The sequence below is a fragment of the Hippoglossus hippoglossus genome, chromosome 6, assembly GCF_009819705.1.
Source record: "Hippoglossus hippoglossus isolate fHipHip1 chromosome 6, fHipHip1.pri, whole genome shotgun sequence".
Classification (NCBI taxonomy): Eukaryota; Metazoa; Chordata; class Actinopteri; order Pleuronectiformes; family Pleuronectidae; genus Hippoglossus; species Hippoglossus hippoglossus.
Genome location: NC_047156.1, coordinates 5,987,973 through 6,014,818, shown reverse-complemented (window position 1 = coordinate 6,014,818; position 26,846 = coordinate 5,987,973). Strand labels below are relative to the sequence as shown.

General features: G+C 43.8%; 1 protein-coding gene across 1 annotated transcript in view; it reads left to right on the top strand.

Moving 5' to 3' along the window:
- The window catches only part of tmtc2b (transmembrane O-mannosyltransferase targeting cadherins 2b), a 95,304-nt gene that overhangs the window by 61,931 nt on the left and 6,527 nt on the right, over positions 1–26,846 (top strand). Inside the window, exons 3-11 of the mRNA XM_034588348.1 lie at positions 797–1,643; positions 3,856–3,970; positions 4,377–4,462; positions 6,473–6,657; positions 7,794–7,872; positions 12,296–12,417; positions 19,353–19,434; positions 21,247–21,361; positions 26,043–26,106. Of these exons, the coding sequence (XP_034444239.1) occupies positions 797–1,643; positions 3,856–3,970; positions 4,377–4,462; positions 6,473–6,657; positions 7,794–7,872; positions 12,296–12,417; positions 19,353–19,434; positions 21,247–21,361; positions 26,043–26,106 (1,695 nt within the window). The remainder of the gene's footprint in view (positions 1–796; positions 1,644–3,855; positions 3,971–4,376; positions 4,463–6,472; positions 6,658–7,793; positions 7,873–12,295; positions 12,418–19,352; positions 19,435–21,246; positions 21,362–26,042; positions 26,107–26,846) is intronic.

The following is a 26,846-nucleotide window of genomic DNA, read 5'->3' as shown; positions in this document are numbered from 1 at the left end:
CATAACAAGGTATTACTGCAGGATTTGAGTGGACGCTGCTGCTCAAGGTTTCGAGAAATCTCTAACATTTTCCAATTTGAATAGAATGATTGTTTCTTTGGATCCAAACTGTGGGAAAATATGTCCAGTCACTTTTCAGAGCTCTGCCAGCAAAGTATTAAACAACCAAACACACTATAAATATCTCATAGGCGTTTCCCCATGTTATTTAGCAAAGTGTTTAATATCAAGTCTGTAATATGATGAATGGAGTTCATAAAGTTGTTTCTTTTGAGACTTCTATAGAGGCCATGGAGGGGGAAAATATCTGCATGAATATAGAGTTATGATATAAAGTCACTTAAAGTCACATTTATAAACAATGGAGTTAATGTTCAGGCTTGAATAAAAGACGTTAATGTGCCATTTTTCCTGCTTGTTTGGTATAAAAAGGGGTTTTAAAGAGTCAATATCAAAAGATAAATAGATGATAATGAACTGTTTTTATTTCCAAAATAATCACAGTAGCCAAAACCAATCATATCAAGATATATAAAGACTCTTTCTGCTACAGTTGGCATTATGAGGTTGCACCGTTGTGGCCACGTAGCCGTTTTATTCTGGAGAGTTGAAGTGAAGTAAGATGAGATATTTCTACGTCTCATTTCCAGTCCAAAGTTGGGGTCAAATTACAACCACCCAGAAAACTAGCTCTCCGTCGGATGCTCTCAGAAGTGCAATATATTATCCCCAACAGTCGTTCTTTTCCTTTTCCATTTTATTGAAGGTTTCAGTCTGTGTTGTCTTTGTCTTTCAGAGGAACAACGTCCACCTGCTGCTCAATGTGTTTTTATTGGCCGGCTGGGGAGCCGTGCTGTTGGCCTGCCGCTTCTACTGGATGGGCAACAAACCGCCCAACTTCTCCAACTCCGACAACCCGGCAGCCGACTCGCCCTCGCTCCTCGCCAGGTTCCTCACCTTTTTCCACCTGCCGGCCGTCAACTTTTGGCTCCTCCTCTGCCCGGACATGCTCAGCTTTGATTGGTCGATGGACGCCCTGCCTTTGATCAGGAGCTTGGCTGATTCGAGGAACTTCCACACGGGGGTCTTCTACCTTGGACTGCTCCTACTGGCTTGGTTTGGCCTGTGGACGCACCACACAGCTAAAAGCAGGGAGACGAACGGCAAAGCCCATCATTACACCAACGGCAAAAACGGACACAGCAATGGACACAGTTACCAATTCAACAATCATGAACATACGAACAATTCCCACACAGGCACTCACAGTAACAGTGCTCAAAATGGTACCAAGAAGTACTATGAGATCAGGACTCCACTGCCCACTTCTGAGAACGTAGTGGTGTTCTCTCTAGGCCTGTTGGCGATTCCCTTCCTCCCTGCCACAAACCTGTTCTTCTATGTGGGCTTTGTGATAGCGGAGAGAGTCCTGTACATCCCCAGCATGGGCTTCTGCCTGCTGGTAGCAGTGGGGATGAGGTCCCTGTACGTCCGACTGCGACGCCGGTCCTTCAGGACGATGCTGGTGTACTGCAGCGCCGCCCTGGTTCTTCTGTTCGGCGTCAAAACTGTCATGAGGAACCGCGACTGGCGGAATGAGGAGATGCTCTACAGGTCAGGGATTTATGTCAATCCTGCTAAAGGTGAGACCCAACACTGACGCACGCTGTCATTCACACAAGCATGCACACAGGTTATAAATTATTGTAAACATCCACATTTAGTTTGACTGAAAATAAGCATTTAGTCCATTTTAATTAATGGAAGTGCTAATAATAAGTAGCTTCAAAGCAGGCAGTGTGGCTGCACTAACCTGATAACATGGGGGCCAAATGAAAGGCAAGATGTTCCCTGATGCATGTACGTTCCGCTCATGTGCACTGACTCTGTAAGCCTGCTGCTGGCCCGAATAACTCAAAGTAAATCTTCTTCAAAGTGTCTCGTCTTCATCACTCAGCCTTACCACTAGATATTCAAGTTCTTACAAGTAAGAGGCAGAGTGAAGCTGGCGTGAATTTTACAACCAAAGGCCACGCTCCTTCTTAGAAATACCAAATGTTACTGTTTATCACACGTCTCGTCATCCAATCTGTTGCATGACACCGGCGGCCGCGTGTCGCGTGGAAGGCCAACATCAGCATCTCTGATTGGCAGCTTCAACAAGAGATAGAATATTCAATAGCGTTCACATTCAAGGTCACGATCGCAGAGTGAAGTGCTCCGAGCTGCTGAGGAGGGAAGGAAGGCAGGGACACACAAGGCAACAGCAGGACACGTTGTGTTAGCTAATTTCCCTTTCAGATTCTGCAGCGGAGCTGAGGCATGACAGCTGTTTGCTTTGGCAGGCCAGAGCAGCAGCAGCAGCAGCAATGTCCCCAACTCACAGTCATAGTCATTATGGCTAATATCAGATTTGAATGGTAACTCCGTCTCAAACACAGTCACTGGAAAAATTACGAAATCTCTTTGCCATAAAACTTCATAAATGTATCTGTGCACTACTGGAGCCACAGTTAAATGAAAGAGTTTTCTGCCTGCATTTATTTACACTGAATATTCTTCTGGGATCCAGTAGACGTTTGGAGTTTGAACAGTTAAGTAAACAGTGCTTGAAGGGATGTTCCATATTTTAACACATGTCAACAAAAGCAGCGTGAGCCAGAATTGTATCTTTCTAGTCTATACAACTAGTGGAAATGCAAGGAGGTGCATTATCTCAGGGCTTAGACACATTTATGTTGTACTTGTGCGTTTAATATCTGTAGCTGTGTCTCAATTCAGCGGCTGCATCCTTCGGAGGAGCTGGTCTATGCAGCCGATGTAGTCGTGTAGACCAAAACCAAAATGATACGATCTGATCTTCCTGTTGTGTCCGCAGATTGTCCAGCCCTTACAGTCGTCACCTAGCAACAGAGCTACAGACAGAAAACATTATTTTCGGTTGATTTAAAAACGTTTTCGTACTTTTCGTAATTACATTTCAAAATGAATTCTTCTGAGGTTTTCGCCTCACTTTTTGCCGCCGTTACCTCTTTGAAAAACAGTAGGTCACTGAAAGCGCAATGACTCATGGGATATTTTGAGCCGGGCTGTTGCTCGGGGGGGTGGAAGGATTCAGTTGTCGGAGCCTTCGAACTGGGACAGCCTGTGACATAATCGGTCAACAAATGAGGCTTCAGAAGGACGCAGCCCCCGAATGGAGACACAGTGTGTTTAATCACAGCCTTTTCAGAGATTCTTTAATACTTCGTGCAACCTTACAAACCTCAAATAAAGATTAACGATGATTTCTTTGCATGGTGATGTGCACTGGCTACTAAATATCAGCCATTAAAGCTCAGTGTGTTTCCCTCTTCCGCTGTCATTTTACATCCACTGAGTTTCTTTTGTTCCGTCTCTTCCCCCTCTTCAAGTCTTTTCACACTTCACCAGTCTCCGCACAAAATGTACAAAAGCTCTTAGCAACCTTTTTCATCCACCTGTCAGATACTGAATTATGCCATTCAGCAGTAATGCCATTAGCCGTGCAATAGCACTGTGGTGGTCTTCTTTTCATACCGACTCTCATAGGAATCACTGGTGGTTTTGGCACAAAGCTCCCCCGGTGTGTGTCATCTATTTTTACTCATAACGTTTTTTTGGTGTTCCAGCCTGAACACCGTGCTCCTCAGAGGTTAGAAACACTTATCCCACCACAGTGTGAGGCTGTGAATAACAAAAGGAAAAATGATTACTTTGCCACAGAAACGTTGTCTGCTGCTTTCCGGGCTTTTTAGCCATCCTGAAAAAACATGTTATTCAAGTGGGTTCTCCTTTTATTCTGTTTGATTAACTTTTGCTTTTGTAACCTGTCAGCATGGGGCAACCTTGGAAACGTCCTGAAGAGCCAGGGCGAGATGGAGGAGGCTGAGCAGGCGTACAGAAACGCCCTGTATTACCGCAGCAACATGGCTGACATGCTGTATAACCTGTGAGTTTGTTACTTATCTTTCGTTTTAGTGCTATTTTAATTACTTGAAAAGTAAAGTGCATGAACAAATGGTGTCTTTTTGCTCTCGCGTGTGTCCATTGATCAGACTTGTTCTCTCGGGGGAAGTGTCTTGTATTCCCCAGAGTGCGGTCTGCCTGACAGGATATTTAATGATGCTGGTTTAGCCTGAGGGGGAAAATGCAAAACATCCACAGCCAATACTCACACTGTGCTCAAATGTCTGTGGTTTCCTCAGATCAAATAAATAAACGGAGCTCCTTTATCAAGTGCTTGTGTTCATGCATGACACCAACAGAGGCTTATAACTGGAAACATCTCCTCTTTTTGAGTTTCTTAAGCTCTAAACGTCCGCCGCCGTCGCTTCTCCCTCTTTTGTCTGTTCCAGCGGTTTGCTGCTGCAGGAGAGCAACAAGTTCGCGGAGGCACTCCACTACTATAAGCTGGCCATTGGGAGCAGGCCAACCCTGGCTTGTAAGTACAGCTCCTCTTTTTTTATTTTTTTTATTGACAATCTCCAGCTCTTGTGGTTGTGGCTGTGCTGTGTCCAGGCAACAGTGAGCACAGGCTGTGGTTAATGCGAAGGGAGAGGAATAGGTGGCAAAGGGCAGCGGGTATACGGCTGAATTAAACATTCAACACGGCTGTCAGACGGCCTCTCAAAGCCAAGTCATGTCAACAGATCAAGTAACTGCATTATGTCATTTATTATGAATCCAGGCCGAGGCACTCTCTCCCTTCTTTGAATCCCTCCTTCCTTCCTGACGTTCCTCTTCTTTTCCATTTTCCCCCAGAACTATATTTTCCGCTCATTGTCATCTTCGCTCCCTGATTAGAACAAATAGCTGCGTATCGTACCTGATCATGCAGGAAATTAGCTCCCCATTGTTCCAGGCATTAGTCAATGACAGATAAACAGAGAACCTTAAACGTCTCTTCCCTTTTTATTCCTGGCATTAATTATAGACCTAATCAAGATCATGGTTCGACGAGAAAATTTCCATTCAGGGTGCAATTATCCAATCTGTTCTTGCCCGATAACAAGGTTAATTAATTACCCCGAGCAGCAGACACGTTAAGGGCAGAATGAGAATGTGACAGTTAAGGGTTTTCCCTCAAGGTTACACCATTACTCACTGCCTAGTTGGGAGCTAACTAGTGCAAACTGTAGCGTTTTGTAGAGATATTCTGCTTTGTGATAAAACTCTATTGATGTCTGTCACTTTTTTTTGCAGAAAATCACTTTAGAGACCAATGAAATCGGGGGGGAAAATACTGCTTTGGTCTGTCTGTGGGTTTTGTTATTTGTCCCCTGTCAGTGCTGATGCATGCAACGGGAAACAAACGTCTAGAAATTGACAATTGAGAGCCGCTCCACGTGGGACAGATAAGACTGCAAGGTGTGAGGATGCAGAGATAAATAATTTCAAGCTTTTGAGATAACGAATCCCAAGGACCGAGGCAGAAGGAAATTTCTTTGTACAGAAAAAGGCTGTTTGATTCCCAGCCGCCGCCTTTAACTTGATTTTATGTCAACGGCCGATAGGAAGACGAGACTTCCAGATTGATCTGCGGCATCGAGTTAATTTATTCCAACAGCCAGTCTCGATCGGGAGTTGTTTACAGAGGCGGGTCCACGGGGACTAATTGCACTCCGGCTGCATATCGATCATTGGACGTTGTCTTTGACCGCTCAAGAAAAAAAGTTTAACAAGCCTCCGAAAGTGTCCCACGGGGTCCAGGCAAAGGTCAGACGTACAGTTCAGTGAGCGTGGAGACGATTAACAGTGGCTCATTGTTCCAGCCTGAAGGTGTATTTCTCTAAAGAGTCGGTCATTACTCACCTTTTCAGCACCGTTCATCTGTGGCTTCAGTTCAGGGAGAAACTTAGTGTGTGTCAATGGAACAGGCCGTTTAGGGAAAGAAGTTACACACGTACAACACAATTGACTTATTTTCTTCTCTCGGAGGAAACTATCAAAGAATCGGTTCATATATATTCTTTAAAATGTCTAAAAACAACTAGAACGCTGTTTTTTCCTTCCACTGTTTTTGTGGGTCACTTGTAAACTATCACGACTGTTCTGTCGCCAAAGCTCTACCAATTAAGAGTGCAAACGGTAATGGTGGTGAAGACAACAACTCCCATGATCCCACGCTGCTTCACAATATCGTCAAACAAGGTCTTTGGTTATCGTTTATGCCCTGGTGGCCGAAGTTACATATTGTACGTTTAAATATTAGTTAAATCAACAACAACAAACAAATATGTTGCACGTATGGAGGAGTCTGGGCTTGAGGAGTAAGATGTGTTGGCGTAAATATATTAGCAAAGTAACAAACAGTGAGATGTGTCAGATGATTGGAAGTTTTACTACAAAATGCTACAACCACACAGTCGTGAATGGCCCATCGATGGTGATGAATGAAACATGCGACTTTCTGCCTAAGCTAACGCCAATTTCCGTCTTTTCTCCTTTTCAGCGGCCTACTTGAACACAGGCATCATCCTCATGAATCAGGGTCGCATGGATGAAGCCAAGCGCACCTTCCTGACCTGCGCCGACATCCCGGACGAGAACCTGAAGGACCCCCACGCCCACAAGAGCTCGGTCACCAGCTGCCTGTACAACCTGGGCAAGCTGCTGCACGAGCAGGGACATCAGGAGGTAACGACCCGCACCGCGGACGACAATCAGACATACACGTGTGCTTCAGAATCATTTTGCATGCTGGGACTTTAATTTGCAGAAGTGCATGGTAGTGTTGAAGTCGCTGTTTTAATTTGATGCATCAGAAAGCAAAAAATATCTGGTGCGGAGCTGCAGTCATTTCCAAATGTGAGGAACGGTTATTTCCTCATTGTTCCTCATAAAGCTGGTAAATGTGATAAGAAGTCCGACATGCAACTTCCTATAGCGATCCATTATACAGAATATAAACACTATAACCTGCTTAACATGCAGATCACATCCCTTCGAAATATATATGTTGGCCTTTAGATTGCATTTACTACAGGTCCCATAAACAAATGTACTTTTAGTTTAGTCTAACAAACACCACGGCTGCTACCATAGGAAAAAATCTGCACCGAGTTACACGCTGTAAAATAAAACCTAATGTGTTGAGATAAAGTGCAGCGTTTGCCTGAGGAGCCTTTAGGGGGACACTGAGAAAACGCTGGGGTTTAACAGGGACATGTTTTCAAACTGCCGGTGTCACAGGGGACCCAGTGTTTTGTGCAGATAATCGTCAGGTTGTTTTCCTACAAATTCACTCTCTTCCCTCGCCCCCAAAGACCCACGGCGCTGGCTAAATAATAACTGGTTTTCCAACGCTGCCGATTCAATCAGGAATGAGACAGTGGAGCTGCCGATTCGGTAAAGGACCTTTCTGAATAGTTGGCCTGCTGGAGAATGAGAGCAGCCCCGACTTCCTCCAACCTTCAACGTTTGCTTCAGCAATAAAATGCTCCTTCCATTAAAAACCTGAAGGGCCCTGAGGTGGCTGCACCTACACACTATATATATATATATATATCTGTACATACCAGTGTGAGTATTTGACGCCGCTGTGGTCATCCTAACAGCCGTGACACTGAGGATAGACCCTCTCTGCTCTGCTCTGTACCAACCAGCCTCCTGACGACCCCCCCGATTCCACGCTGTGTATTCACTGTGTCAGAGCTGCAGCTGCAGGGGGAGGGATGACTGCTTACCCCCAGCGCCACTTTCTCCGGGGGTCTCCCTCTTCTTCTCTAATGCAAACACCCACCCTCCTCTTTTTTTATTTGTTTCATTCACAGGAGGCCGTCTCCGTGTTTAAAGAAGCTCTACAGAAAATGCCAAGACAATTTGCACCACAGAGCCTCTACAACATGATGGGTAAGAGCTGCTTTTGTCTCAGGACCACACTCGTAAAACGCCCTTTTTGTGTGTTTTTATTTTAGTGTGCAAGTAAAAACAGAGGGCAGAGCTGAGGGTAAGGAGTTGAGCTAGGAGTTTCTTTTTTAAGAGAAACTGTCTGTCATACATCATACAATTTTGTTTCACTTTGTTGTTTCTGAGTCTCGGAAAAAACAAAGAGCCTGTCTTTTGTCTTCTGGACGGTCGACATGGTAACAGAACCAAACTTCCAGAACACTGAGAATTACTGATTGCTGTTTTTCACATGTAGCTTTGAAATTGGGATAAGTCAGGGTTTGCTAACCTCAACTGTGGAACATATCCAAAGTACGGGGAAACACAATATGAGATTTTGAGAAAAAAGTCATATTACGAGTATAAAGTTGTACTTTTATGCTCAGTGTCATTTTACAGTGCGAATATCAGAAGATCAGCTAGTTGCCTGCGTTAAAATGATGAATGTAGAGTATCCAGTTAAATTGTACTTCAGTATAAGTTTCACATAGGCTCATCAGCTCCTCATTGTCATAAGACACAAGACTTTGAAGAGATTATGTAAGAAACTGAGTCTATTCTGAAGAAAGAACCACACGGGTTTGGTGGAATTTGCCTCTTTTGGGGAGGAGGAGACGTTTGTTAGTGGTCGACTGTGAAGTTATCGTTGGTTACATCTGGGGTTTGTAGTTTTTCAAGAAACAATGAGATCGAGTCAACATTTTGGATCCAGAGGGAGTGAGCACAGGTTCTCTTTGCTGCTTATTTCCCCCAAATCTTTTTATTCTTGAACTTTCTGTAAGCTTAGGAGAAAGTAATTAGTTGTTTGTGTTTGTAGATTCCTTTGAGGTCACACATTTATCCTAATCCACACCACTAGAGCTGTGGGGATTCAGGAGATGTCAAACCTGGGTTCAGATTTCCAGCTATGGATCCTAAACTTGCTTAAAGTTCGTCCTCGGTTATTAAATATGTCGATGAAAACTAGGTCAGAATCACTGTAGGCTTCATGTAGTCTACAGATTAGTTTAAGCCTCGGCTAAAGTTTGGTGTTAGAATCTTTAAGGAGTATGGGCTGTGACTCAGGAGGTAGAGTGGGTCGTCCACTAACCAGAAGGACGCTGATTCAAACCCGGCTCCTTTAGTCTGCGTGCCCAAGGACACTTCAGCAAGACCCCAAATTGCCCCTGACGGCTGTTGTGTATTAATGTATGAATGTGACTTGTAAGTAGATCATCAGAATAAAGTGTAAAATCAGCATCAAAAACATCAATTTGAATCAGGTTTATCGGTGAAGTCCTTGTTTTAGAAATGTGATTTGAGTTTGTGCAGTAAAACAGTGTTTTTACTGAACAGTAGTAAGATTTACAATATTATTTTACTCTGGGATAATTTGCTTTGTTGGATAACAGCTGTGGAGCAGCTGCTGCAGGCTCATTATAACTACTCTCTCTCTTTGCTGTTTCACTTTCTCTCTCTCTCCCTCTGTCTCCCTCCTGCCTTCTCTCTCTCTCTCTCTCTCTCTCTCTGTCTCCCTCCTGCCTTCTCTCTCTCTCTCTCTCTCTCTCTCTCTCTCTCTCTCTCTCTCCCTCCTGGGGTCTCTCTCTCTCTCTCTCTCTCTCTCTGTCTCGCTCCTGCGGTCTCTCTCTCTCTCTCTCTCTCTCTCTGTCTCCCTCCTGCCTTCTCTCTCTCTCTCTCTCTCTCTCTCTCTCTGTCTCCCTCCTGCCCTCTCTCTCTCTCTCTCTCTCTCTCTCTGTCTCCCTCCTGCCTTCTCTCCCTCTGTCTCCCTCTGTCTCCCTCCTGCCCTCTCTCTCTCTCTCTCTCTCTCTCTCTCTCTCTCTCTCTCTCTCTCTCTCTCCCCCTCTCCCCCTCTCCCTCTGTCTCCCTCCTGCCATCTCTCTCTCTCTTTCATGCACGTGCAGCTACTTCAACACTCTGACACTTTAAAACCTGGCACGTCTGTAGCCCAGACTTGTTAGTGCCACGGTTTCTCTTATGCCTCGGCAAAATGCAGTTTGACAGAGCTACTGAGATTATGTCAGAAGTGTTGATGAAAGCTCCAGTCACCGTTAAGGAGCAGCGCTGCGACTGTAAAGGAGGCGCCGAGCCAGAGATCTGTGATTTCTGCAGCTTAGCGTTGTTTCCTCGCCGAACTGATTTGCACATTTGGCACACCTGCTCATATTTATTTCCTTCCAGTTTCGCTTGCGCTCATGCTGCTCGTCAGACGCCACGGAGCAGGAGCTTTCATCGGAGGCAGAGCTAGGTGGTAATCTGCACCCGGCTGGTGCGGCTCCAACACTCTCTGGTGGGCCGAGGAATGTTCCCCTCAGAGGAGCCCGGGTTTCAGCTCCTTGGAATTCGATGTCACTTCTAATTGCACGTTGATGTTTGTGCTAATCTCAAGCAGAGGGCCGCTGCCAGCAGGGCCAGACGAGTATTTTAAACCCCGTCAACAATAGCAGAGGTCATAACAGACCAGTGTCTGCATTTTTAAACGTATAATATTTAACAATTCTCCATCAAAATGTCTCAAAACAACTAGACCTATGGTACATATGTTGTTGACTTGCGTATTTGGATTATTTGCATCATATCCTCATCACCCGTGGCTTTGACCGTCTCTGCTATAACTTGCGACTTATCATGGAGGAAAGACACACTGCTAGCCTGTTAGCCTGGTAGCTGTTTTTTTACTTTTACTTTTACTTCCAATGGCAATTATTTATTGCCATTTGCTAGATTTTCATCTGCAATGGTGGTGAAGACAACAACTCCCATGATCCCACGCTGCTTCACGATGTCATCAAACTCTGTCTTTTGTTATTGTTTTGATTTAGAGACCCCTTGTGGCCGAAGTAACAAATTGTACATCTAAATAGCTTTGAATTAATTGTAAAATTCTACAATCTTGTTAAGGATTAATTAATCCAAAACCTTTATTAGCCATAATTCCTACTAATTGAAAAGGTTTCTACATTATGACAGTTTTGTGTTTGCGATTTTTGAGATATCCTCTAATCCATTCGCTCTATTTTCTATTGTCTCCTATATCATGGATTTCCACCTCTTGAATCTAAAACATACGGCCGTGCTGATGGATATCGTCTTGAAAATATATTCTCATGTATTACGTTACACACGTTCTTAAGCCTCAAGCTGTATTTTCTCACAATAAGAGGAAGTGACATCTTAAATTTGATGTCTTTTACATGCCCACAGAATGTTTCGAGAGCTATAACGGCGTTATCGCACTTTGGAGAAAGTGTTTTTAGATTAAAACGTCGCCCCAAGTTCTAACTGGGTGTGTGTCACCTGCTGCTTATCACGGTTTCTTATCAGGACAGTGATTAGTCCTAATTCCGCTGGAAATAAAGTTTCAGTCAGCTCTTGTCTAAACAACTTGTCTGGACACTTTGGTCGTTCATGTGTCAACAGAAATTTTTAACACCTGGGATTCGTTCACTTTCTTTCCCTTAATCTGTTTGAATGTTGATTTTAACCGTGTTGTGTTCAATTACCAGCCAATGTTGTCAAATTCTTTCAATAATGTAAGTGTTATTGGATGGCTATGAAAGAGAGGTCCTTGTTGTTTCAGGTGCTAGCAGGCGGAGGGTCAGATGTTGAGTGGGGGAGGTATCGGATGATGTCTGACAGACGCCGGGGAGCGAGAGGGAGAGCGTTAGAGACTCACTCCTGCACTTCTCTAAAAATATCCACTGAATCCTTGTTTCAGCTTCTTTTAACAACTTAACTGAATTCTTTTATTTGTACACATAGTACAACAGGTACAATTAACAACACAAACAGTATAAACATAATCTAAACTTTATTTACTGTGTATAGTGACTGAAAAGTGCTTTTATATGCCTATAATTAGCTTCCCCTCTAAAATCAACTACTGCACAAATTGTATATTTTAATCGACAAAAGACAAATTGCACAACTACACAAAGTTTATCTTTATATTGCACATTTATAAAACAGCCTAATATTGTATATAGTATTTCTATTCTGTTTCTATTCTCATTTTACTTGTGCTGCCGTGTCAATTTTGAATTTCCTCTACGGAGGATCAGTTAAGGATCTTAGCTGAGCGTAGCTTACAGATACATATGAAGAATTCTGTCTGACTGTGAGTGAACTTACCTCTCAGGTCATATTTGCCGTCTTGTATTGAGTATCAGTAAATCGTGACATTTCATCGCATGGGAATTTAGAAATAATAGATGATCATCACATGTGTTAAAATAGGACTGACACTGGGAGGTTTGTGTTGAGTTGTGTATCGGACTGGACTGAGTTCTGGCCTGTTGAGACTTGTGAGCTGAACAATGGGAAGACGTGTGATGTGTTAACCTCTGACACGTTGACCTCTGACCCCGACCCCTCGCTGTGCTCTTCACAGGAGAGGCCTACATGAGACTGAACAAACTGCCTGAAGCTGAACACTGGTACACGGAGTCGCTGCGAGCCAAGCCCGACCACATCCCTGCACACCTCACCTACGGCAAACTCCTGGCTGTCACGGTAAGATTTGTTGAATGGAACATAGAATAGAATAGAATATTACTTTACTGTCTACCAAAGAGGAAAATTGTCTTCGGCTCACCAATAAACCAGCGAAGACAGACAATGATAAAAACAAGCGACAACATAAAACAATTAGTACAGTTAGTAAAACTTAAACGTTTCAGAACTAACAAAGCTGTTGTTGGCTATACTGCTGCTACAATGGCTAATGTTAGCCAACTCCTCAACAAACAGGCTAAATAACAACGTGTCCCAATTCAGGGGCAGCTTCTGTTGGATGACACGATCTGGGCCACATGCTTTTTGGGCTGCATAGACCTAATATGAGACAGTCTGGTCAATGGTGGACTTAAAAATTGGAAGTTTAGGTCTAGGTCTCTGCCATTATCAATTTGAAAAGCAGTTTTGTCATCCAAGAATGAATCCTGAGAACGGTTGGCCCGAGAAGGATCCAACCTTGGCTGATTGCGGTGGAAATTTGTCGGCCACATTTGAAGTATTTCAATGGGACAGCCTCGTCCTGCTGCTGTGACGTAATCCATCTTAAAATGCAGCCTCCGAAGGATGCAGCCCCTGAACTGGGACACAACTCATGAGTCAGTTCGCTGACTCGTGGCCTCAGTTCAACAAAAGTTGCACGGACAAACCAGCATTAGCTTCACCTGTGCCTCACTCAATACGTGTCGAGGCAGGTTGAATGTTAATCAATCACACTGATGAACGAACTGATGAACGAACTGATGACTCTCGGGTCTGAAACTCTCATCGTCTCACTTTTCTATTCCCTGAACCTCCTCTCATTCTCCACCTGTCTCCTTTTCGTTCTTTTCACTCTGTCCGTTTATTACTCTCCCTTTCATCCACCCAGGATTCTCATCAGTTCTACTGACGGTCGTAATGTTCTCCTGAAGACTCTACAGTTAATCAATAGTGTGTGGGTGAAAGAGTGAGAGACGGGGGAAACGGCTGGAAGAGAGCGAGTATGAGAGGAGAGAGAGAGAGATGTTCCTGCCTGTCTGGGCGTAGACGTGTCAAGATTAATTTCAGACATATATATTTATATATACATGTTTACTTTAATGTAATATCCATGTATATGTCGGAAAAACAAACTTAAATAAAAAATATATGGATATCAGGATGTAATATGGTTAATAGTATTAAGAGTATTAATATTAATAGTATTTGAATACAAACTATCAAATAGTATAGTATAATAATAGTCTACAATAAATGAGTTATGAAATATAGAGCAATATATTATAAAATGAGATGTAGTAATAGAACAACAATATAACGTACAGTACGGCAGCATGGTATATTGTTATGATTCATTCCTCTTAAAACATCAAAGTGAAGTCTCACCATAAAATAAGATTACACTAGTTATATAATGAAATTATTATTATTATTGTTATCATTATTACCATCCTATAATAATAGATTTTATATATATATATATATATATATATATATATATATATATATATATATATATATTATATGCTTTGGATTAGTAGTTCTTCCTGATTAGATATAATTGTTAAGTCCATGCTACTTGTTCCTAAAAAAATCTAAATGCTGCAACCCTGTAATTACCATGTTGCCCCAATTAAAAGTAAAATATTTAACTGTGGTGAAACAAGTTTACATCTGTCCTGGTTTATACGTCTGCAGAGATAAAATCCTTTCAGAGTCACATAGCCGTGTTTCAGCAAAGGAAAGGTCGTCTATGCTGATTGGGCGGAAGCGTTTCAGGGTCACTGACTTTACGAGGAGATGTCGGTCAAGAGTCTTAAACAGTCTTCCGTTCCAGATAGCAGCAAGAAAAGCGTGTGTGGAAGAGAGCAGTGAGCTGTCAGGACGGAAATAAACAAATTAGAGGAAGAGTAGCTCAGAAGGTCAGAGGACGGGTGGAGGCCTCGTCTTCAGCCGACGTCCCCTTCTCCTGCTGTCTGGTCTCTGATGAAAGGACGTGTTCAAAAACCTGGAGCGCTGGTGTCTGAATTTCCACACGGATTCAAGACTCTTCCTGGCTCTGTCCCCTTTCATTTCCCTTTCTGGAAACAGACCCTTTTCCTTTATACTCGCTCCAAATTTATAAATTGTGTATCGCCACTGATTTGTGTGGAGGAATTTCACTGGCACATCATTATTTAGTTAAACCTGCAGGAAAAATGCAAACTTTTCCAACATGTTTTAACACTTTTCAATGATTCATTTGACATTTTGACAAAATAAAGATTTTCTTTGCATTTTCTGGCCAAAAATTAGATGAGAATTTTGACGTTCATATTTTTGTGTGGCAAATATGAAGCTACTGCCTGCAGCTGGTTAGCTTAGCATTGTGAATGGTCTGGAAACAGCTAGCTTCATGTTTGTCCATAACAAAACCACTCACCAGCATCTCTACAGCTCAATACTTAACATGTTACTTTTCATTAGTTTAATCCAAAAACCAAAGTGTAGCTGAACAGCGCAAGGCTACATTTCCCTCCCCCTATACTTTCCAGCCTTTTCAACCTTTGTGCTTTCTGGCAGCATCATACTAACATAATACTCTAATAATACCATCATATAATAATATAATACAATAATATAATTGCATAATAACAGTAAAATATCAGTGAAGTGGATCGTTGTGTGTCTAAATTAAATTGAGCTCCTGCACCACAGGATTGATTTTCCCATCTGTACTCAGCACTGACCGATGGTCAGCTCAAATTACCGCTCAGCTGACAACACAGATCAACGTCGTTCGTTAAGTTGACATGAATTCCTTTCTGACAAGATAAAAAAAAAACCATCTGAAACCAAACGCCGTCAGTTTGAAACAGTGCAGGGGAACGACTCGGTTCCTCTGGAGGACGGCGTTAAGAGTCCGGGGGAAAGTGGACGAGGGGAAGAATTCATTCGGCCGTGAAGAGAAAGCCATTTTATTCAAGAAGGTGTTATCGATTTTAGAGGAAAGGCAGAGTTCAAACCTGCGGGGACGACTCTCTGAGGATCTCTGACTATGATGGATGGTGGAGGTGTGTCGAGCTCCGGTGATCCTGAGTGCAAATAACGTTGTTTAGACGGATATACAGTCTATTTAGCCATGAAAAAACTTTTGTTGGAAAGTTTGGGAAAGTTTTTACCCATTAATCCAAGTCAGGGTGATATTTATATTCTTCTCTGTTGTGGCTGTGTCCCCTGTGCCTGATGACAACAGCATTTAAACATGATCACAGCCAGCGCAGGAAGTTGACCTGCCCTTCAGCCCCAGCCTCTGTCATCCCCTACCTCCACGCTCCCTGTGGCACGACTCTGAGTGATGAAGATGCTTCAGATACTGTCGGGGGGCTTTTTGAGGTTCAGATCCCCGCGGGGGGAGGTGGAGAGGCTGCGAGATAAGGCTCGACAGCCGGGTCAGGGAGGGGTGAGCGGACGCCGGCGGAGCTGCGCTGGAAGCTGAGGCGCAGAGAGAGAACAGTTGCTGTGATTTGTGGATGAGGGGAGGAACAAAATAGGAAAGGAAGGGGAAAGTTCATCCCACAGATCAGTATCGCGCCCCCTGCTGAGCTGACCCCTCCACACCTCCGCTGACACCGTGGGGAGGCAGGATGTGTTCCGGGCGCGGAGATGGACACGATCGCCGTGATGCTCGCGGCGTTGTCAGTCATCCACTTGTCATTTCCTCCACTAATAGGATGCAGGCTTGGTTCATAATAACCTCGGCACCCACAGAGCCAGAGCTACATCTGCACTTTATCTGACGCGATCAGGAGATTTGAGGTGGGAGGCACGAACCAGTAAGCTCAGCATGTGTGTGACAAAAGGGAGGATTTTGTATCCACACCAGTGATGTGACTAGAACGAGTGGATATTAGACAGTAAAAAAGGTGATGTTAAACACTTTCAGTTCCCACACACACCCACAGCTTATAGGCTCGCGGCCTTGAGGTGATTTAAATTCAACAAGGAGCTGTCACAGAACCTGGGCTTCTTCGTCTTTGTCGGTTCAGCTGAGCGTCTTCCTTCAGCTCTCACGTCACACAGGTTTCACTTTAGAAACTTTAAATTCCTAATTAGCATATTAACAGTATGAGATTCAGTTCCATCTTGAAGGGGTTGAGTTAATTAGAGATTCTGAATTGATCGTCAGTGTGTATGTGAAAGGTTTGTTGGTCTGTGTGTGCCGGCCCTGTGATGCACTGTGATTGGCTGGGCGACACTCCAAGGATAAACAGTAGAGATTGATCAAAGGATTGTTGATACATGAATAAGGAAAATCTGGTTTGTCATCATGATCCCTTCACCAGTGGTGGCTGTGGCTGAGGGGGTAGAGCGGTCATCCTCTTACCAGACGGTTGGTTAGGTCTGCAAATCTATGGTTCGATCCCAGTCTTCCCCATCTGCATGCCCTGAAATTGCCCCTCATAGAGAAAGTGCTGCCCATGCACAGTATGAATGTGTGTGTGTGAATGGGTGAATGACAATCACCTGTACTTTAAAGCACTTTGAGTGGTCATCAATTCTAGAACAGGGCTTTATAAATACAGACCATTTTCCCACAGAACTAAAATGGTGAACACTGTAAACGTTTACCAACCTAACATCAGCATATTGGCATTTAGCTCCAAGCACAGCATACATCAGAGAGCTCTGCATCACGGGGCTGATAGTGAGGTTGCCTGTGCATGACTTAGAACTCAGCGGTTGTGCAGCCTTAAGCCTGAAGCTATGACCTGAATTTAGCTTCCATCCACGTCTTTAAGACCAAACCCAGCTGAATCCAACGGTTGCTGCCAAATGTAAGGCCTATAACCGGCATCCTGATATTTTCATCTTTTCATTACTGACTGTGACCTTGCCAGGCATGTGCAGAACATTGGACACACGCCCTCTGCCACAGGGCAATACGTGTTTTATTGCAACAATGCGACACGCAAGAACAATTCTCATAAAACTTGAGTGTTTTTGCAGTAGAAAGGTGGTAAAACATCTAAATATGTGCAACATGACTGAAGAAATTAGAGAGAGACAGAAAGAAACTTTAGATTCTGGAGCCAAAACTTTCCGAGGACTAATGACAAATGATTAACTGGTCACTTCTTCCCACAAAACTCCCTCTGAGCGTGTTCTCCATTATCACACTCAGACCTGTCATCATCCAAATTTTTAAATCCACCAACAACTGCAACTCATTTCACAGTGTGAACGCTTAATTCCGAGGTTTAACAAACAGTCTCCTCTATTATAAAACCAGCTGGGACTCAAACACCTCCGTCTGCGAGTGTAAATACACAGAGATGATGCTTTTCAGACTGCGATCGCTACTTGGCCGCATTCAGCGATATTAAACATATACTTAGCACGGGCTTTACTTTCCACAGCATCAAGGGAAACCTCCCTCACACATTAACATAGGAAAATGATGTATTTGTTGAATCTGCAGCTTGATGAAAACGTGTACGCTCCACTAAGTATCGTCATTTATAGTAGATTGTACTGATTGGATTCGAGCCTGTTCTTCTGTTTGAATAGACTGAAGTAATTCAGATGAATCGTTTTTACTGACTAGTTCAATTTTATTCTATCTTTCAATTTTATATCAGGCTTTTATAGACTGTGCTGAACTGCAGTTTAATATCATGCATTATTCATGATAATGCATTGTCTTTCAGGGTGAAACACACTAACGGGGGGGCTGCATTGTTGATGCTTAAACATCAGCTTTTCACAGATGAGCGTGCGTTGTTAATTGTTGATCAGATGGCATCTGGTGGCCGGCTGATACCAGGAATGCTCAGAGGTCCCAGCTGCTGTTTCTATTGGCCAGCTGCTCTGTGCCGTTTGAGCTGGGATTGGTTGAATGTCACAGTTTCGAAGGACATGAGACGAGAGACGTTTCTCCTCACGCTCCCAGCACTGTATAGATTCATCCATCACTCTAAAGACCCGACCCACCACTGTACAAAGTGTGTGTGGATACTGGACCCAAATTGCTTCCTGAGCCGCACTCTAGTAAACTATACATTAACTATACAGCTTATTCTTACTGGGGAAGCTGGAGCAAATCCCAGCAAAAAATTGTCTGCGCAGATTTCCAGCGTATTTCAGGGCCAACATAGACACAAAAACTATTCACTCTCACATTCACACCTATGGTCAATGTAGAGTCTGTAATTAATGTCTGGTAGGAAGATCGTTTACCCAGAGAAAAAACAGGCAGACAAGAAAAAATACATAAAAAAGACTCCAGACGAACTGGGATCAAACAGGGAACCTTGTTAACCACTGCCGCACAATGCCGCCCTACTGTAGCACACACACACACACACACACACACACACACACACACACACACACACACACACACACACACACACACACACACACACACACACACACACACACACACACACACACACACACACACACACACACACACACACACACACAAACCTCTGTGTGCGTGCCATGCACCTGTATGGATTCCTACAGACACGTGAGCCTCTCTGTCTCTTCCCTCCCCTCGCCTCTCCGACCCTGCCGCTCCATTTCCCTCCACCGCTCTCTGGCTTGTTTCACAGCGGTCGGGGCCACACACGCTGGCGTTCTGCGGTCAAACCCTGGAAGTGTTATTTGCCCAGATAAAAAGTGTGTAATGAATAAGCCTCTGCCCCGTCTGCTCCGCCGGGCCAAGCACGACTGCGCCTACTTTGACAGGACGACACATGAGCTCGAAAGAAAAACACTCGTGGTCCACGTGTTTCGTGTCTGTTTATTAGTATTTATTGTTAGAGTAGGTCTGTGGCTTGGAGAGGGACACTAGATACACAGAGGTATTTTGGACACTGAGCTGAGTGTCTTGTTTTTTTAGAATGACTTGTTCTGAGCAGCGCTTGAGACAATAAATGACACTGTATTGATTCTGCGTCTCTCAGGGTCAGAAGACAGAAGCAGAGAGGTACTTCTTGAAGGCCATTCAGCTTGATCCCTCAAAAGGCAACTGCTACATGCATTATGGTAAGTTTTAATTTTTATTATTATTATTCCTTTTTTTTATCCTGACTTTATTCTTACAGCCGTTTCATACGCACATGCACAAAGGCAGGAACTTACACACCTTTTCATGTTGCTTGTCGGCTGACCCCTTTGGCGTCTCTTCCTCCAATCAGCCACAGTGTCGGTCTGTCCGTGATTTGTGTGTGTGTGGGGGGGGGGGGGGGGGGGGGGGGGGGGGCGGGGGGTCATAAGGTGCAACAAGGATGATTTCCTCCGATTGTTCTCTTTTATTTGATGGAAATATGGAACGTGACGATTTCAGCGTCTCTCCTGTCTCACACGACTTGAATGTGCTCTTTACTCTTCTAGTCAGATCGAGTTTGAATGAACTGACACGACGATTAATTCCTTGTGAAGCTTCGTAACCTCGTGTGTCTGAAACGCCGTTTTGTGATGAACTGATTTGTCAGCTCTGTATCTTCGCACCAGCTTGAGTCTGACATTCAAAATGATCTGTGCCAGGCTAATGGTGGATTCTTGCATTTAGTTGAAGTACTATTTGTCTTGAGTTGTCACCTGGAAGGAAGGAAGCGATGAAAAACAGGCTCAGTCTTCAACGGTTTGCGACACAACACGATAAAATGAAAATAAAATGAAAATACGTGAACTTCCTTTAGCTCAGACTCAAACATTCATCGAACAGATTCATATATTTACAGCTGAACATTGTTGTATTATCTGAGATAGAATTGAATAAAATAGGGTTGTGCCTTTTATAATAGATTCTGCATATAAATCTCTAAAAGTTTCAGGGTATCTTGAAGTCATGAAAAGTATTTCCAAGCCAAGTTTCTATCAAGTTCCTTGGAAAGTATTAAAACTTCCCCTTTTTAATTTACACCTATTGCTAATATCTGTGGACTACTGTCACTGTGCTATAGCTACAGTCATTAAAGGCATTGTCTCGTAACTGGGTGTTGATAATAGGAAAACTTTCAACTTTTTTTTGAGCCCTGGCCTCTGGTCTGTGTTGAAAACCAGATCTTACAACATTCCCCTACATGATGAGCAGGACTTACAATATCACACTTGTTACACTTGGATCCCCTTTGAGAAGTTTCTGTATAAAAATAGCAGAGCGCTTCATGACTCCCGTGTTTGTTGATGCAGGAGCTGTCTTTCCTTTATTAGACATAGATTTGCTTTGATATCCCAAACCCTGCATGCAGAGGTGTTCTTAACCTGGAGCTGCTTCACACTCACTCATGGTCCGAAGCCTCATTTTGAGTCTGCCTCTCACCTCGGGCCTCGACTAACAGCTTCAGTTTCATCCACGGTTATTAAGGAAAATATGCTCAGGTTCACTCGGTGGTTTAGCATCCTGCTACAGCAGCCGAGCAAACCAAAGTCAACACGGTGTTCATTTCTCTCTGAGCCCGGACCGCTGCGAGGGGTCCACCCTCGGTTCCCGGCCTCGGTTCCCGGCCTCGTCAGGCTTCCATAATCCCGACTCATTATGTGGGTCCGCTGAGGCTCATGGCGAACGCAGCCACACCCATAATACGACACAAACCTCCAAGCGAGAATCAGTTTCATCTTAAACAAACAGATCAATCAAGGTCAGCTAATCAGAACAAATGGGTCTGAGAGATGGCCAGAGAGCGATGGTATGCTACACTCAGATCTAGTGTTTCAGCGTATTATTTCAGGGGCAGACAAGGCCGTCCCTCCACCTGGGCCAAAGGCAACACTCGGAGGCCGCGTATCCCTCCGTGCCTCTTTGGGGAACCCTCGGTAATTTCACCGCGGTGCTGTTCTCTCCTCCCCTGCCAGGTCAGTTTTTGTTGGAAGAGTCCCGGCTGCTGGAAGCGGCGGAGATGGCGGAGAAAGCCGCGCGCCTCGACAGCGGGGAGTTTGATGTGGTCTTCAGTGCAGCCCATATGCTCAGGTGAGTGTTTGATCAGAATTCAGCTTTTTCTTTTTCTTGTTACATATGATGGTTTTCATAACTCAAGCACATGCGGAGTTGGGCCAGTTTTTCCAAGGCTGAGTAGAGGGAGGTTGTGTATGAGAGAGGGAGGTCCTCTGTCTGCACGGTTTATCCAGGGGCTTACACTTCTCCTCAGCCAGTGTGATTTACTTGGCTGTGGTCTGTAATCCTCCCCTCTCGCTGCAGTGCCAGCCTGAGAGCTGCTGGTTTGTCTTAGCGTGCTTCTCAGCGATGTATCTTCATGTGCTCTCTCTCTCTCTCTCTCACTCCTCTGCAGCTCTCTCTCCTTCTCTCTCACTCCTCTGCTGTCGCTGGCTTCCTCTCTGAGACTCTGCCTCCAAATCAGTGGAGGGTTCAGCTGATGACTCTGAGCAGCGAGAGACTTACTCACAAGCTGTCGTGTTACTCTGAGCAAGCCGTGAATGGAAATTTGTAAATACAGATACGTGCCAACGTACAGTGCATTGCTCCACTGACTGAATAAACCTTATTATACAGAGGTATAATAACCCAGTGCAGAGATTACCTTATTTAAACTCATCATGAGTGGCTCGGGGCTTTTACATTAACAATACAGCAGCCTGCTGAAGGAATATGGATTTCTTTAATTTCACGACTGCATATCTGGACCTAGAAGAGCACTCAGAAAACACATTAACCTCCACCAAGGCCACTTTATCACCACATTGAAAATACATTAAGATGAGATTCATATATAATGTACACAGGAATGTTCTTCAACTTGCTCACATTTCCACCTGTTAGATAATAGCACTTTTTATATGCCTAAGTTTTGTAGCTACGCGTCGGCAGCAGCCATTGGTCGGCCCACAGGCATTATGTTTTCATGTTGTTCGTCTGTCACAGTCTTGTGAACACAATATCTTTAGAATAACTTCAGGGAATTTCTTCAAATTGAGTCAAAACATTCACTTGGACTCAAAGATGAACTGATTATATTTTGGTGGTTGAAGGTCAAAGGTCGAGGTCACTGTGGTCTCTCGATTGTTTTGGTTTTTTTGCTTTGTGAATTTGTTATATTGAGAATGCCTCAGGAGAATTATTGATCACTTAGACTCATCAGTCAACTGCTAAGATTTTGGTGGTCAAAGGTCAAGGAAACGTTGGCAAATATAGACAAAAAGTCTGATAAAACTGCTGATGCATTGGCCGAGACTTAAGCACGGCTACACAGCTGTTGTATGCATAGCTCTTCCCCCCACCGGTGCGATCAGGCAGAATCTTCACCACCAACAGCTTTCAGTGCTGAGAGCCTCTTCCAGGGTCCGGACCCCTGGCAGCTAAAGAGAGCGTCAAGCAGTGTTTGGGGCTGAACTCCTTTCCGCTCGCTTGGCATGGGGTCCCACTCTTCCACAGCTCATGTTCTTTATGTTATTTGTCTTGGACGCAGACGTGGAAAGGCCCTTGGTTGGTGGGGACACAAGTGAATCTACACAGTGGAAGGAGTGGGGGGGTTAAAAGGAGGGACGGAAGCTCTCAGATGTGCAAATGTCTTTTATTGCTCTCTTGAGCTCTTGCCTTTTTGGACGAACAATTTCATTCAAACAATGTTTATTTTTTTAAACTGCCTCTTTTTTAGAGCGTGAATGTCGGAAAAGAAAAGCTGGTTAATGGAAAGGTCAGTGGGGATAGCATGGCGTTTATTCAATCTGGCGTATGTACGTTAAAACCATGCCCACGCACATTATACACACACATAAAACCATACTCGCGAGGGAGTATTTCTACTCTGTAAGCGCACAGAACAGTATCAACAATCAGAGAGGGCTACGCGCAAGGGAACATTTCAACTGCGGCTCCGAAAGATTTGTACGTTACCAGCATGTCATGATGTTAGACATGGCAATTTGTCCATATTTCAGCTTCCAAATTGTTTAAATTGGTTTGACTTGATAACGCTATTATGATAATAACAAGAAGAATTGGTAGTAAGTTACATTAGGGGCACTGCACAGTCGGTATTACCCTCGGGGAAGATGTCGATGTTCAGTGTTGCGTTTCAACACAGAAAAATGGGATTCTGTGCTGGAGACAGATGCGGTTTAAGCCCAAATATCTGGCTGTTGTGGTAAATGCTATTTGTTCATTCAGTCATTAGTATCCAGCGATGTCCCACAGCATGTATCATGAGCCGCACTGTCACTGAAGTGGATTGTGCATGTCTGAGGTTAATGAAGCATGTCTACACAACAAGACGGGAGAGTAAAAAAAGATCAGCGGTCGAGCTGCTGAAATGAAATATGGTCAAAAATTTCCCCCCGTGTGTTTTTTTTTATTTTGTTCAACTTCATTCCTGCTCCATTTTCCCATCACTCCTCTTCTCGTCCCTTCGCTCCTGTCGTCTCACGCCGGCTCTTCAAACCCAGGCAGCGGTTCACATACTTGGCCTCCATTGTCTTCTGCTCTCTCACAACCCGCAGACAAACCCGAGGAGTTTGTGCTGCTCCTCTGCTCATGGTGTGGCAGCTCTCCAGCTCGCCTCTGATAATGTGTTTATAAATGCGATAATGATATTATGGAATTAGATTGGTGCGTTTTCTCCCTCAGAAGGATTGTGCTTTCTAAATATTGTGCTGGCAAACAAACATATGGTTGTGGTTGGACGCCAAACCCACATTTATAGTCTCAGGACAAATTCAGCAACTGGAGTCAGTGTCTGGAACTCTGCTGGAATGTAAAATGCTTCTTTTTTTTTTCGGGGGCTGGAAAAATTCAGCTGCGCTAAAAAAATAAACAGAAGTGGCATCTGAAGTATATCTGAAGTATGTTAGTGGATAAAGTGGAGGATGAGATCAAAATTCTGTTTTTTAAGTTATGTTTGGGTCGTGGCTCCAGACGTGGGAATGACGGTCGACTGTAAAGTCTGACAAGTTGATCTAACTCAGAATAAATCTAGAAATCGGATTGCCTTGTAAAAGGTGAGTACATATAATTAGTGGGTAAAACAAGTTTGTTTGACTTAACTGAGTAGTTGTGTTTACTCAGTAGAATTTAGGAAACTGCCCCAGATAAATAAAGTAATCACGACAAAGACTGTTTAGTTTGACTAATTGCTATTTTAAGCCCACGTCAATTAGACTAAATGATTTAAGCAATCGAAACACCTTGACTTTTTAGCTTGGTCCATGTCTACTCCACTAACACGGAGGAGATTAAGGTTATAACCTCCACTGCAGCCAGCCACCAGGTGGTGATTGAGATGCTTTGGCTTGATTTGGGGAGCTTTGTCGAACATCTTTATTTACAGTCTATGATAATAACTAGATCGGTCTGCTATCATTTACACCAGTAACTATAACTGTAGCTCAAACACTATGAAACTAAGAAAAGAGCTGAAATACTTCTGACATGTACCAAGTAATGTCTCCCCAATAATATGTATGGAACACAACTTATTTTGTGTCTACAGCATCATGGGAGGCTCTGCTTATCTACCCAACCCCCCACAAGTAGTGAATGTAGTTATATATTTATCTTCAGCAAAACAAGAATTTTACTCCCATCATATGAGTTGAATTAGCAGGATAGTGAGAAATAAGTAAAAAGCAGTAAGCATAGTGATTACCTTTTACACTGTAATGTGTCACAGGCTACATCTAACTAAAAACATACAGTAAATTCTCTATTCATTCATCAGTGAGGAAGCATAAGACTGTGTTTTTTCAAACCATACATAAAATACCATTTGTATACGCAGGCTGCTGACCTGGTAATCCTCACCTAAAAGCTTTTCCTTTTATCTGAGACCACATGGATGATGATACCTTAACAGGCTGCGACAGCCCAAATGAAACTGCTTCCAACGGCCTCGCCTGCTTTGATCTTTACGACTTCAGGGGCTCTGCAGGCGGCCGTCACCCACTCTGTCCTTGACTTCGTCAAACTTTGTTTGTAATGAGACAATTGTTACCATCAGTGACAAGCGTGCAGCTGTGGACCATAAAGGTGATTTCTGAGATACGGGAGAATTAATAACAGGAAACTCTTTGTGACACTGGAGCCACAGATTTGTGTATAACAGCCGCGGATTATGAAGGAAGACACGGAGCATAACACAGGACATTTTTGTCTTGACTGCAGGTTTTATGTCCTCAGGAACAAAGTATTTCTGGTTCCATGCACGGACTCATGCCGACAAGCCATCTGTCCAAAAACCCTTTTTGTGCTAGTGCAGAATATACGACATATTTTGGTGCATGGAGCACGAATGATCCTCCATACTGTTTTCACATCAGTGTTGCAGACGCTGTCCTGTGTGCCAAACCACAGTTACGCTATACAGAAGTGTACGTTGAATATTTCTGATCAGCCTCGGATTGTTGTCGAGATTTCATGAGTTGTCCAATGAGCCAAATGTCCTGACCACGAGGTTCAATTAGAACAGAAAGAGCTTCCAGCGCATTGGTCAGCACAGATGTTATCAAACGTGAGATCCTATCAGATGAGAAACCTACGTGCGAATGGAAACGGCTTTTCCCATCCCTCATTGCTGTTCCCTCCTGCTATTTTCTCGGTGACCCCTTAGCGCTAGTAAACACGCCGGGTTCAAGGCCTCATGCTTAGCCAGGAGCAATAAAGATGAGTAATGATCGCCTCTCTCTCTGTTTTCCCTTTGCAGACAAGCCAGCCTAAATGAAGCAGCCGAGAGGTACTACGGACAAGCAGCAAGCCTGAGGCCCAATGTGAGTACAGCCACAACGAGCTAATCACCCACGTTACTGTTTACCCTGATGGACACTATGCAATCACACTCTGAATGGCTCTCCCATGTTATCACTGCCCAGTCTGCCTCCTCACAACGGCCGTCATTGTCAGTGGGTCTCGGGAAGGGTTTGGGTCTGTAAGGGCATCGGGTTCGACTGAGCTCAGAGGTCTGTTTGTGCACCATCCATCAACAGCTTCAAAGGAGGAGCCTGGGTAACTAAATTGAAAAGAATAATGATAATAACACTCTGTGAGAGGACTTTGACATCTTGAAAACGAAATGGGGGTCGAGTCCATTGGTTTGAGTGAGGGCCGCAGAGGGAGCAAAATATGTTTGGCATGTGGTCGCCCTGTTTGTTCCTGTGTCTTGATTACAAGACATCAGTTGAGGATTTTATGATCAAAATATATCTGGACAGTGTTATACAGACGATGAAGTTTGGTTCTGCATGCACACAGACCTTAAACAAACAAAAAGATAAACTTGAGGGTAACAATAGGATGATTTTGAAATCTCCACAGAAAACCATGAAATTGAGCTCCTGTCCCCTCAGCGTTGACGTAATGTTCGTCTTTTGCCAAAGCAATTTTTAACATCTAATTAAAACCAGATGGAAGATAAGAAAAATAATGTGTTTTTATCCGCTCCACTTTAATCACACTCAAATTTAATGTGCTTAAGGTGAATTGTGGGAATATTTCCATTAGTTAAATTTCA